This window comes from Callithrix jacchus, chromosome 1 (assembly GCF_049354715.1).
Source record: "Callithrix jacchus isolate 240 chromosome 1, calJac240_pri, whole genome shotgun sequence".
NCBI lineage: Eukaryota > Metazoa > Chordata > Mammalia > Primates > Cebidae > Callithrix > Callithrix jacchus.
Window position 1 is genome coordinate 178,687,940 of NC_133502.1, and position 13,688 is coordinate 178,701,627.

The window sequence follows — 13,688 nt, forward strand, 5'->3', positions numbered from 1 at the left end:
TTGTATTTTTAGTAGAGACGGGGTTTCATCATGTTGGCCAGGCTGGTACTGAACTCCTGACCTCAGGTGATCCACCCGCTTTAGCCTCCCAAAGTGCTGAGATTACAGGTGGGAGCTACCACGCCCAGCCACTGGTACTCACTCTCTAAGCCTAAGTGAGATAGCTAAGATTGCAAATTGCTGAATAAAGGATGATGTGTTCCTGAAAAGTAAAAATTAATTTCATGCTCGTTTCAGATTGACATCACAGAGAAGAATCCAGACAGCTACCTCTCAGCAGGAGAAATTCCTCTCCCCAAATTATACATCTCAATGGCCTTTTTTTTCTTTCTTTCGGGGACCATCTGGATTCATATCCTTCGAAAACGACGGTAAACTATTACTTCTTTGAGCCCTTCAACTTAAGAATGAGTTGGGATTTGGATAATTTCAGTTTTTGTGGGCTTCTGAACTTGGAGGCAGTTGGCACTGAGCAGTCTTGTTCCTTTCGAAGGGCGTCTTCCTGGAAACACTAGGAAGACTGTGCGGGAGCATTATGGTGTGGGAGGCCTTTGCATGCCTTGGTGTCTGTTCACTTCCCGTTGTTTGTTTAAAAAGCACATCTAAATATTTTTGATAATATGCAAGCAAAATAGACATAGTGGAGATCCCACAGTCCAGGACTGGGAGTAAACACATGGGTCTCATTGAGGGGCTGTTTATTCTGGAGAGGAAGTTAGTGACGATGACTGCCTGGCGAGAGCACTGAAGGCCTTGGCTCAAAGTTGTGCTGGGATAGATTCTCTGCATTGACTTCCAGATGCTTGTCACTGGACAAAACCTCTTCAAAGCCCATCTGCCTGGGTTTTAGTCTTTTTCTGAAACCCCTGAGGCTTTAACTTCCTGTACTTGGTTCTTGAGGGGAGCAGCTGCATATGCGGGAATTCTTTCTCCTTCCAAGAAAATTGAAAACAAAATATTAATATTCAGTTAGAGAATTGTGTAAAGTATTATAAGACCCATAAACTGAGTAAGTGATGGTATGCGAATATGCTATTATAATATAGATTGATTCAAATTCATAAAATAATTAAGCACCCTGAAATACCTCTTTCTCTGGAGTGGAAATGGGAGACGTCTTTAATCCCTGCTAGCTTGATTGTGTTTTAATGGAAATGCTCAGACTCTGGTATATTAGACTCTGGGTGGGTTCAGTTGCTGTTACCTATTTGTTGTGGTATCCTGTATACCCACCAGATGGAAAGATTTTTTTGTTTACTTGGGAAGAACCTACATAATCATATTTGGACTAGATTAACAAGCAGCAGTTACTAAGAAAGAATCCTATGGGCTGAGTGTGGTGGCTTATGCCTGTAATCCCAGTGCTTTGGGAAGCCAAGGCAGGAGGAGCACTTGAGTCCATGAATTTGAGACCATCTTGGGCAACATAGCAAGACCCCATTTCCTTTTTTTACTTTTCTTTCTTTCTTTTTGAGATGGAGTCTCACTCTGTCAAATTGTGGTAACAGTTTTCAATCTGTGGTTAAATGAGGCTGACCTATTGTGTACAAATCTCATCTTTAATTTTTGTTGGAGTATAGGGTGCATGGAGGAAAGTCTCTCACTTAAGCCCTGCCAGTGTTTTCCCAGGAGTCTTAGAGTCAGTTCTGGTAGGTTGGAAACCCAATGATATAAAGGCATGTGACCAAGGCCACGAGGTACATTTCACAGGCCCCTGAAAGCTGGAAGCAACTGAGAGACCTTTGCCTCATTTATTGAAGAGAGGGGAAACGAGAGCCAGTGTCACCCGACAGGGCTAGGACTGGAACCCGGGTCTGCTTGCTAGTATGTATCAGGCCCCTCCCAGCTTCGAGTGTAGGTAGAACTAGTATTTGAGCCAAGGTCAGTGAGGCTTGTTCTTTCCATCACGTCTCTGCCCCACACAGTCACGGCTCACTGCACTTCTAACTGTGGACTGCAAGTCAAGGTTACTGGAGTGTGTGAATGAGCACAGCTCTTTGCGGTGGGTGGTTTTATACTCTAGGTAAATCTCATTGCCATTGACTAGTTACAGATGATTCTGGCCTTGACTTCCTATTTGACCTTCAAGTAGGTGAGCACTGGAATAGGAAAGTACGGGGGAGGAAATGAGCCCGGAAACTGACATCACATTGTGGCACACTCTCATTATCACTCGGTGCCAGGCCTTCTCTATTGGTCCCTTTCATTTCCTGTCCCCTCTCCCACTCCTTCCCAGCCATGGAGAACTGCTCAGATGTGTTTTGTATGCGTTTTTTGATTTTTTTTTTTTTTTTGAGACGGAGTCTCTTATCACCCAGGCTGGAGTGCAGTGGTGTAATCTCGGCTCACTGCAACCTCCGCCTCCTGGGTTCAAGCAATTCTGCCTCAGCCTCCCGAGTAGCTGGGATTATAGGCATGTACCACCATACCTGGCTAATTTTTGTATTTTTGGTAGAGACAGGATTTCACCATGTTGCCCAGGATGGTCTCGAACTCCTGACCTCAGGTGATCTGCCCACCTTGGGCTCCCAAAGTGCCACGCACCCAGCATCATTTTTGGATATTTCTTATAAATAAGTACTGTTTATTGTGTTGCATGTATTTTAAATTTACATAAAATATTTGTAGACATTGTTCTCATACATTTTTCACTCAGTAATATCCTTTCTATGATCTAGCCATATGGCTGAGTGTGCGTCTCATTCATTGATTTTTTTACCTACTCCACAGCATCCCATGCTCTCTGTCCTCATGTTTGACTGCTTTGGTCCTTTAGTGATGGACACAGCCTGGGCTGCATACGTTTCCCTGATACCCCAGCCAATGCTGGCATGAACCTCCTAAGGTCCCGTATGGATCTGTACAGCCTCCGAGCTGCAGTTCCGGAAGGCAGCACACTGTGCCATGGGTAGTTAATTTCTTTTCTTTTTTGAGACAGGGTCTCACTCTGTCACCCAAGCTGGAGTGCAATGGCACCATCTCGGCTCATTGCAACCTCCGCCTCCTGAGTACAAGCAATTCCTGTGCCTCAGCCTCCTAAGTAGCTGGGACTACAGGCACACACTACCATGCCTGGCTAATTTTTGTACTTTTAGTAGAGACGGGGTTTCACCATGTTGGCTAGGCTGGTCTTGAACTCCTGGCCTCAAGTGATCCTCCTGCCTTAGCCTCCCAAAGTGCTGGGATTACAGGCATAAGCCATAACACCTGGCCATCGGTTAATTTCATTAAGGGCCAGATTGCCTTCCAGCCTGGCATATAGGTTTATATGTCTACCAGTGGTGTATACATAAGGTTTGCTGTTTCTCCACATTCTCACCAATACTGATGTCTTCATTTTTGCTAGTCTGATGGGTATACACTGGTAACCTCTTTTATTTTGCATTTCTCTGAATATTAGTGATGTGGATTATCATTTTGGGGTCTCGTTAACCATATCGGTTTCCCTTCTTGTGGCTGCCTGTTGCTTTTTTTTGAGACAGGCTCTCACAGTGTTACCCAGGCTGGAGTGGTGGCGTGATCAAGGCTTCCTGCAGCCTCAAACTCCTGAGCTCAAGTGATTCTCCCACCTTAGCCTCCCGAATAGCTGAAACTGTAGGCACACACTACCACTCTTGGCTAAACTTTTGTTTTGAGACTGTTTGTTTGTTTCGAGACAAGGGCTCGCTCTGTCTCCCAGGCTGGAGTACAGTGACGTAGTCATGGCTCACTGCAGCCTCTGCCTCCTGGGCTGAAGTGATTCTCCCACCTCAGCCTCCCAAGTAGCTGGACCTACAGGTGCGCACCACCACACCTAGCTAACTTTGTGTATTTTTGGTAGAGACAGTTTCGCCATCTTGTCCAAGCTGATCTCAAACTCTTGGGCTCAAGTAATCCTCCCACCTCAGCCTCCCTAAGTGCTGGGATTACAGGCGTGAGCCACTGCACCCAGCCTTGTAATAGTCTTATATGTTCTATTAGGTTAATTCTTAAGGGGAGACAGGAAAGAGTAGAGGCATTTAATGCCCAGAAGCCCAAAGGTGGACTAGTACCTGTGATGGGGTGGGCAGGGGAATGGGTGCTTTATCTCACTGGTGTGGGGTATTTGAAGACACCAGCCATGAAGGAGAGAGAAAGGAGCATGACCCCAGCACTTTCCCCTCACACATCTCTGCTGCTGGCTCCCAACCCCCCTACTCTGGGCTGCAGACTTCCCTACAGCTGTTTGTAATCGCTTTCTGCTTTCCTGGGTGTTCTGTGCTGTTTTCTCAAGTCCATCTACCTCATTCTTGCCTTTGGCTTTCCCAGGGTGGTTTCTGGGAGCAAGCTGGCAGGCTGTATTAGATTTCCATTTACTCAAGAGTTGGAACCTGTCATGTCTGGTTTCAGTGCATAACTCTTCACGTTCATTCACAACATTAAATTGTGTATCAGAGATTACTTTAGGACTCTATTCAAGACCTTTTTGACCAGCAAAAAGTACTTTGTTAAAAAAGTAGCCGGGTGTGGTGGCTCACACCGGTAATTCTAGCACTTTAGGAGGCTGATGGGGGGGTGGATTACTTGAGGTCAGGAGTTCAAGACCAGCCTGGCCAATGTGGTGAAACCTTATCTCTACTAAACATACAAAAATTAGCTGGAAATTGTGGCACACACCTGTAATCCCAGATACTCTGGAGGCTGAGGCAGGGGCATCTTTTGATCCCAGGAGGCAGAGTTTTCAGTGAGCCAAGTTTGTGCCACTGCACTCCAGCCTGGGTGACAGAGCAAGACTCCATCTCAAAAAAAAAAAAAAATATTTTTTATCTGGATGTAGTGGCTCATGCCTCTAATATCAACACTTTGGGAGGCCAAGGTGGGTGAATTAGCAAAACTCTTTCTGTATAAAAAATACAAAATAAAATTAGTTGGGCATGGTGGTGTACACCTGAAGCTATCCTCCAACCTCAACTTCCTGAGAGCTGCTTGATCACTTGAGCTGAGGAGTTCAAGGCTGTAGTGAGCCGTGATGTCACCACTATACTCCAGCCTAGACAATAGAATGAGACCCTGTTTCAAAAAAAAAAAAAGTTTTATGTTTGTGGTTTGCACAGATTGTATTTCCTGCCTTCCTATAAATATAGCTGATATCTGGAGCTTTGGCTGTCCTTTGGGAGAATGGAATCTTCCTTTAATTTTTTTTCTCTCTATTTTTATAGGAATGATGTATTTAAAATCCACTGGCTGATGGCGGCCCTTCCGTTCACCAAGTCTCTTTCCTTGGTGTTCCATGCAGTATGTATTCCGCATTTTGGGGACCGTTCATGAAATTACATATAATGCCTATACGAACAGGCAAAAGAAATTTGAAGAAAGGGGATAGATTGGTGGCAAACAAAGATGGAGAATACATTTCTCATAAAGCCTCCTCTTGTCTGGGAGGGCCTGGCCATGCGGGTAGATGATTACTACCTCCCCTCATACCAGACTTCAGACATCTTCTGATACTGCTTATAGACCTACAGTTTTTCTACAACACTGTTTCTATTTATTAATTTTTTTTTTAGCATTTCTAGAGATGAGCGTGCCACCCGCTAAATTGTTTCCGTGACTTTTTTATGTTTCTAAATATTCCCTCATGTTCCTATGTGATTTGAAGTTCAATTCCGTATTGGCAGATTTATCTGAGAGAAAATCGATGCGATAAAACTGGAGGCGTGAGAACTGAGCTTCAGCTTTGAGCATTTAGAACTTAGGCAAATTAAAACGAACTTGCCCATGGGGGTGAGATCACGACTTCCCCCGTCTGTGGGCCTCCAAGTACTTGTGGACTACACTTGCAAGGGTGACAGTCTCTAGACGTGTACTCTTCACTGCACTTGAAAATGTCGTCCTTGGAAAAGGCAATCATATATCCGACAGTGCCCCAAAATGACAGTTATTTGGATAATTTCCCTTCTGGGTCCAAGTTCTAAGATTCTTTTTGGAACCATGTAGTAATGCGTGATTCTGAACGACAGTTGTTTGATTTCAGATTGACTACCACTACATCTCCTCCCAGGGCTTCCCTATTGAAGGCTGGGCTGTTGTGTACTACATCACTCACCTGTAAGTATGCAGGCACACGTGAAATATACCAGGAAATGACATACAAGAGAAGTGGGGGTGGGCAACAACCTGCACTCCTGTGGCAGCCTGTCTGGGACCCTGCCATACAGGAGGAGTGGAGCTCATGGGTGGCTGTCCAAATTTGAGAATTCGGGCTTAGTGGCATGCTCCTGCCTCTCTGTGGCCATTGGCTGTTCAGGCTGTGGGGTGCAGAGCTAACTTAATGGCTCATGTATGATGGATTTCCTGAATTTGGCTGGCTGTCTTTTGTAAGAAGCTTGTGAACTCATAGAATGAGCTGTGCAATGTAACTGGCAGTGAAAGTCTAAAGAGACCCGCTGGTGTCTGTTCCTTGTTTTCCCTTCCAGTTTGAAAGGGGCACTACTCTTCATCACCATTGCACTCATTGGCACTGGCTGGGCTTTCATCAAGCACATCCTTTCCGATAAAGACAAAAAGATCTTCATGATTGTCATCCCACTCCAGGTAAAGGAACGCTCATCCTGTTTGTCACTTCCTCTCTTGGCACTTAGCAGGGCTCTGCGCCAAGCCTATATGGGAAGAGGGGATCAGCTTACCCTGAAACCCCAGCTACTGCTAGTGGAGGTTGAAGACTGGGATTGTCTTCCTGAATTCTGAATAGACTGTTCAGGTCATTGCACTGGGAGATGCTTGGCCATCAGCCAGCCACTAGCCTTTGGGCGCCAAGATTTTGCATAGAGAGCTGTTGACAATGTAGGAGACACACAGTACTGTTTTTTCTTCATACTGTTTCCTTCATAACAAAATGGTGCTGTTGGTGAGGAAGCTCAGAGATGTAGTGATTTTATGAACAAAGTATTTTAAAACTGTTAACGACACCAGTGAGTTTCCACAGATAGAATATGTAGTAGACCTGAGGGGCATACATTTCCTAAATCCTTACCATGTTTGGGGCTGAGGGCCGAGGCCAGCCTTATAAGGCTGTGAATCTCTTGGGGGTGGAGGCTAGTCTTACTGGAGGCTGAACTTGGATGTAAAGAACTTCCAATAAACAGAGAGATTATAGCAGGGATGAACAACTATTCTGCTCTGTTTGACCAGACAGCATTTGTTTGATGAAGTTGTCCCCATCAGCTATTCTCACATTTTGGAGCATAACGTAATTGTGGAAGATGGTGGGTAGAAGGGGACAACTCCTGAGGCACCCACATCAGCCCAAATGACTCTGGCAGAGTTTGCAGCAAAGCTACTCTCTGAGTTCTAACAAACCTTATCTACCCTCATGTTCAATGATGAGGAACGTGTGTTGACATCAAATGAATGGCACAGGCCAGTTGCTCTGGGTTTCCGGGGAGAGAGTAAGCACTCAAGTTGGAAGGGTCAAGGAGGGCTTTGTGACAGAGATGGGGCTGGTCTGGGTGTTTAAGGAGAGGAATGTGACAGAGGCAGGGGCGTGATCCTAGTGTTACAGCTGTTTTAGAATTTGTTTAGCAGGCTTTCTGGGTTTTGCCAGAAAGCCCCTCTCAAAAAGAAAAAAAAAGATACAGGTGACCCTGCTGCCTGCTAAGCACACGTGCTGAGGGACTCTGCTGGTCCCCGGTTGTTGAGCCACCAGGGCCACTTCAGCCAGACAGGCCTCTAGCCTGCGAGGTCTTAGAGTTGTGAATGATGGAGCGTGGGTTGCCACATGGCTGCCTGTGCTGCTTCCCTTTAGCAGATTCCCTCATCCTTTAGAGTCTCTCCCCAGCAGCCTGAACTGTGCTGTCATGGGGCATAGCCCTCCAGCTTCCCTGTCCTGGGCTTCCCTGAAAGGCAGGCAGGCAGGCAGGCAGGCAGGCAGACAGACAGACAGACAGACACACATACATACAAACACATCCATCCCCAGAATATCACTCTGAGAAAATAATGACATTTAACAAATTAAGAAAGTTATGACTATTTAGACAATGGAACTAGTCTGAGAGGGCCTTGAATGTCAGCCTGAAAAGTTAGAACTGCTTCCTTTTGGCCACGGGCAGTGACTGAAAGTGTCTAGGTAAGGAGTAAATGGCGTCCATGTAAATGATGTTTCAAGAATGCTCTCGGCACCCTGTTCAACACAGGCACCTCTGGGAACATTCTTTCTCTCATGTAGTGTGTGAATTAAGAACAAAATGGAATTTTGAATTTAAGACGTGAAAGCCTTTGTTTTCTACTTTGTCTTTTTATTTTTAGACTGCATCACTCTGTTGCCCAGGCTGGAGTGCAGTGGTGATCATGGCTCACTGCATCCTTGAACTCCTGGGCTCAGGCGATCCTCCTGCCTCAGTCTCCCAAGTAGCTGGGACCACAGGTGCACACCATCACACCTGACTAATTAAAAATTTTTTTTTTTTTTTAGTAGAGACAGGGTCTCACTATTTTGCCTCACTATTTTGGTGTCGAACTCCTGGGCTCAAGTGATCCTTCTGCCTTGCTCCCCAAAGTGCTGGGATGACAGGTATGAGCCGCTGCACCCAGCCTTACTTTGTCTTTTTAGATAGAGCCGCAGATGCAAGTGTTTTGGATAGACAGGGCTTCATGAGGACCTCGGGACAGGGAAGAACACAGAAGCTGGGTGGCAGTGGGAGACTGAAATTTCAGATAATTTTTGCATTAGTATTAAATGAAGCCTCAGTGATAATTTGATTTCTAAGTCCTGTATAGAAAGAGGAATTACACTTAGAGACTTCCCAAATAAGAGCACTACAGATTTTACATTCCATGCGAAAGCGTGAAGGGTTACCTTTACAGCAAGTCAGCCAGAGTGTTGGGGTATATAGGTGGAATGATAATCTCTGCATCCCTTCCCAGTGGTAATCTTCAAAGGATGTATTCTAAGTGGTAAGTTTCCTTTATGCTCTGTGCCATCTCAGTTCAGCCAGCGGAAAGACTTTTTTTTTGAGACAGAGTCTGGCTCTGTTGCCAGGCTGGAATGCAGTAGTGCGATCTAGGCTCACTGCACCCTCTGCCTCCCTGCCTCAAGTAATTCTCCTGCCTCAGCCTCCTGAGTCGCTGGGACTATAGACGCGTAACATCACGCCCAGCTAATTTTTGTGTTTTCAGTAGAGATGGAGTTTCACCATGTTGGCCAGGATGGTCTCCATCTCTTGACCTCATGATCCTTCACCATGGCCTCCCAAAGTGCTGGGATTACAGGCATGAGCCAGCATGCCTGGCCCAGAAAGACTTTTTATAAATACTTTTATTATGCTAAGAACCTAACTATGGGCCTGAGTACATGAGGCAAAGCCCTTGGCTTTGGAAGGAAAAGCAGTACACGGACACTGGTGAATCTCAGAGGAAGAGCTGTGCCGTGTCCTGTGTTGGGGGAGCTGGACTTGAAGGATCCCATGAACAGCAGCGTGGCACTCAGCTGTGGGGCTGGAGTCAGTCATTATCACTGCTCTGGTCTCTGAAAACACAGTTCCATTGTCTGGTGCTTAGATGAGTTATTGTCACTGAGCACCAGAGCCTGAAGTGTGGGCATTGTGGCTAAATAGGGTGTTAAGTGCCACCTATCCAGCACCTGAGCAACTCCACTAGGTTAGGGGTGTCTAAAAAGCAAAGTGTCCTTGTTATTTATTGCTGCATAACAAATCACCCCAAAATTCAGTGACTTAAAACAGCAATAACCCTTCATTCTCTCAGTTTTTGTGAGTTAGGAATTCAAGAGTGGCTAGCGAGGTAGGTCTGACTTGGGTCTATGGTCATTGTCACACCCTGGCTGGGAGCATCTTGAAGTCTCCACTCGCATCTGTCTTCTGGGTTGAGAAGCTTGCTCAGGTGGGGATTGGGACATCTGGGGCTCCTGGGGGGTCTTTGGGTGTCTTTCCATCTCTGCATGGTCTCTACAGCATGGCAGTTTCAGGGTTGCCAGACTTCTTACAAGAAGGCTAAGGGTTCAAAGGTCCCAAGAGAGCTGGGTGGAAGCTTTATCTACCTTGGAAATCACACAGCATCCCTTCCATCTTGCCGTATTAGAGCAATTACAGGCCTGTTCAGGTTCAAAGGGATGGTACGGAGACTCTCCTTTTCGATAGCAGAATGGCAGAGTTCTGGAAGAGCATGTGGGACTGGAGAGAATGCTGTGGTCACAGATTGGGATCTAGATAGAGGCAAAGGTGTATACCCCACACTGGGGCTGCTAGCATTGTAACAGTTCACCCAGGCTTTGGGGCCTCAGCAAATTCTCATGTCTGTAGGTCCTGGCAAATGTAGCCTACATCATCATAGAGTCCACCGAAGAGGGCACGACTGAATATGGCTTATGGAAGGACTCTCTGTTTCTGGTTGACCTGCTGTGTTGTGGTGCCATCCTCTTCCCAGTGGTGTGGTGAGTAGCCCACAGGAAGGGAGGCATGTGACAGCTTGGCTGTCAAGCCTGCCAGCTGAACTGGCCATTCCCAAATTGATCTCAATTGCATGGGATGTGTGTTTAAAAGTACAGCTTTCAGGCCGGGTGCGGTGGCTCACGCCTGTAATCCCAGCACTTTGGGAGGCCTAGGTGGGTGGATCACAAGGTTAGGAGTTCAAGACCAGCTTGCTCAACATAATGAAACCCCATCTCCACTAAAAATACAAAAAAATCAGCTGGGCGTGGTGGCAGGTGCCTGTAATCCCAGCTACCCGGGAGGCTGAGGTGGAGGTTGCAGTGAGCCAAGATCACACTCCAGCCCGGGCAACAGTGCAAGACTTGATCTCAAAAAAAAAAAAAAAAAAAAAAAAAGTACAGCTTTCTGAGTCCCAGATTGACCTGAATCAGTCTCCAGGAGCAGAACCCTGTGTCGTTTTCAAGTTACCCAGGGGATTTTGATAGAGTTAATCAGTCACCATGAGCTGGCATTTAACAGAGTTCTAAGACAATAGAATTGAGAAATGAGAACTTGGTAGCAATTGAAAGTAGCAGCCTGAATTTGTGGTGGTGGAGGGGGAGTTGGGGTAATTCCATAAGCAGCCAGTTCCTGCCAACTTAGGTGGAAAATGAGGAAGTTCATTAACATAAAACTAGTGTTAGTTCTCAGCACACAAACATTTTTGATATCTTCAGAATGGTTTGCTCCATTCCTAGAAATGGCACAGTTTAGATGCATAGATTGTGCTTTGGTTCTGTGTAAAGAAGTGTTAGTGTCAAGTCAGTGGTTGATGAGAGAGAATATCCTTATTAAATCACATGCAGAGTGGCAGAAATTGAGAAGGCTAGCAGCAGTAGAACACTTAACTTCACCCTTAGTGATCAAATTCCATGGCTTTTGGAATGCAGTTCTTTTGAAATAAAGTTTAAAGAAAATAGATTTACCTGTGTTCTTCCATTAGAACTGAGGTGCTTCTTTTTTTCCCCCTCTCAAGACGTTGTTTCGCTCTCATTGCCCAGGCCAGAGTGCAGTGGTGTGATCTCGGCTCACTGTAACTTCTGCCTCCCAAGTTCAGGTGATTCTCCTGCCTCAGCCTCCTGAGTAGCTGGGATTACAGGCACGTGCCATCACTCCTGGCTAATTTTTTTTTGTATTTTTAGTAGAGACAGGGTTTTGCCATGTTGGACAAGCTGGTCTTGAACTCCTGACCTCAGGTGGTCTGCCTGCCTTGGCCTCCTAAAGTCCTGGAATTACAGGCGTGAGCCACTGCACCCGGCCAAGGTGCTGCTTCTTGCAATGCCCCATCCAGTAAATTAATATTTTTGAGGATGCTGGGGTTTGTCAGTTAATGGTATCAGTGGACAGTACTTCTCATTCCAGCCAGTTAGATTCACTCTTCACACTAATTCCATCATACATCACACATGATCTAGTTAGTATCAGTTCAGCCAACAGCTACCAGCATAGAAGAGAGTATGAATGATGCTCCCTCCTCAGCCTCCTGGGTAGCTCACACTACCATACCCAGCTAATTTTTTGTAGACATAGAGTTTTGCCATTTTATGCAGGCTAGTCTCAAACTCCTGGGTTCAAATGATCTTCTTACCTCAGCCTCTCAAAGTTCTAGGATTCCCCTGTACCCACTGGAATATGAATGACTCTTCATGTTCACTGCAGTCTCCTGCCGCCCTGTACAGGAATTAGTTACTTGGGCATCTGTAACATAGGGTGTCCAGCACTGTTTCCAGATAGAAAGAGCATCTTACTAGGGAACAGAGGTTCATGCCCTACTTTTACACATGCCACTATCAGAACAGTAAAATATAAGGAATGCCAACAGGCTGTCCAGTTGTAAGCAGCCATTTCCTGCCCATTGTTAATTTCAACACTAATGAGCAGATGCCAAATGCAAAAATTCCTTAAGGTAAATATCCTGAAAATTACCGTAAAATAAAAAAAGTAAGTACTGGAGAGGCGATTCAAGATTAATAATACTTTCAAATATTCCTATTCAGCCAGCATTGGTTCAGGGCCAGCAGTGTACTGGGTAACTTGCATGTGGTGTTGCATTCAGTTCTCAGGCAAATAGCCCCTCTCATGGATGAGCAAATTACGGAGGATTTAGGAAAAGTAATCGATTTGCTGACTAGAGTGAGTGAGTGTCAGACCCATGCTGGCTTCCCTCAAGCAGCCCTGTCTGCCTGTGCCCTGCTCATCCCTCAGGCCAGTCTCTCCATTGGTAGCTTTGCATGGTGCCTCCACTTCTCACCTGCTGCTTTTGTAATAATGTTAATGTTCCCCTGCCTGAACTGTAATGATGGTCATTAGTTACCAGCACATCACAGCCTAAAACGGCCCCTGCAGGCTGGCATTTTTCAGCAATATTAAAAATCTCCACTCAATGAAATGAGTTTGCATGGAGCAACATATTCACAGCTCCTGGACTTAGACTCTAGAAGTCAGCTGGTGACTTTCTTCTGGGTTTATTCTCTCCTTGTGGCAGGTGGGCTCCGTGAGGCTCCATTGTCGTGGGAGTGTTGGGTAGGGTGATGGTTGTGGGAGTGGAGTTTTGTTTTCTCCTCATACTCTGGTTTCTGCTAGACTGCCACAGATTTGGCCAGCAGAGGGCGACTTTACCTCTAGACTTGATTATCCACCCTCCTCCGTTTTAGGGAGAGTAAAGTGATCTAGTCCAACCTTTCAGCATATAATTGAGGAATTCACGGCCCCAAGTTACTAGAGCTGGAACGAGAGAGGAGTGCAGATTTGTCAGCTAACTTTTTGTGCTCTAAATGTTTATTTTTAGGTCAATCAGACATTTACAAGAAGCATCAGCAACAGATGGAAAAGGTAAGTTCCCTCGTGCTCATTTTGTGTTCTTCAGCTTGCTCTGAACCCCCATGCTGGGGAACTGTGGAGGAGTAGGGGCAGCCTGTGGTCTCAAGATGCTGTCTTCCTGGGAGGTGAGCTAGGGGAGGCCTGCAGTCCACTTCCTGAGAGCAGCCAGAGATGGTTTGGAGAAGGAGGTGCAGCACCAGTTGTATGAGGAGGAGGCTGGGGGTGACTGCTGCTTATTAAGATGATTCATTTCATTTCCACTCGTGATTATGATTGTCACCTTCTCAGAACTGAGTCAGGAAGAGAAAATCTTGTCTTGGAAGGGCCAGATAACACTTCACTGTGAGAACAGGAGGGATAATGGATTGGAGATGGCTATGTATAAGGAGCTCTGGCTGCTTGCTGATTTCACACACTTTCAAAATA

At 45.9% G+C, this 13,688-nt stretch overlaps 1 protein-coding gene and 1 non-coding gene across 3 annotated transcripts in view; both read left to right on the forward strand.

Annotated features, from left to right (window-relative positions):
• Nucleotides 1-13,688, forward strand: part of GPR107 (G protein-coupled receptor 107) — an 80,875-nt gene that overhangs the window by 37,213 nt on the left and 29,974 nt on the right. For both annotated transcript variants that reach the window (XM_035260357.3, XM_078329483.1), the window contains exons 9-14: nucleotides 238-371; nucleotides 5,178-5,253; nucleotides 5,993-6,066; nucleotides 6,435-6,552; nucleotides 10,275-10,405; nucleotides 13,231-13,274. In XM_035260357.3, the coding sequence (XP_035116248.1) occupies nucleotides 238-371; nucleotides 5,178-5,253; nucleotides 5,993-6,066; nucleotides 6,435-6,552; nucleotides 10,275-10,405; nucleotides 13,231-13,274 (577 nt within the window). The remainder of the gene's footprint in view (nucleotides 1-237; nucleotides 372-5,177; nucleotides 5,254-5,992; nucleotides 6,067-6,434; nucleotides 6,553-10,274; nucleotides 10,406-13,230; nucleotides 13,275-13,688) is intronic.
• Nucleotides 7,509-7,570, forward strand: LOC118148348 (U7 small nuclear RNA). Its single transcript, XR_004735128.1, has one exon. It is a non-coding gene; the product is annotated as a U7 small nuclear RNA (small nuclear RNA).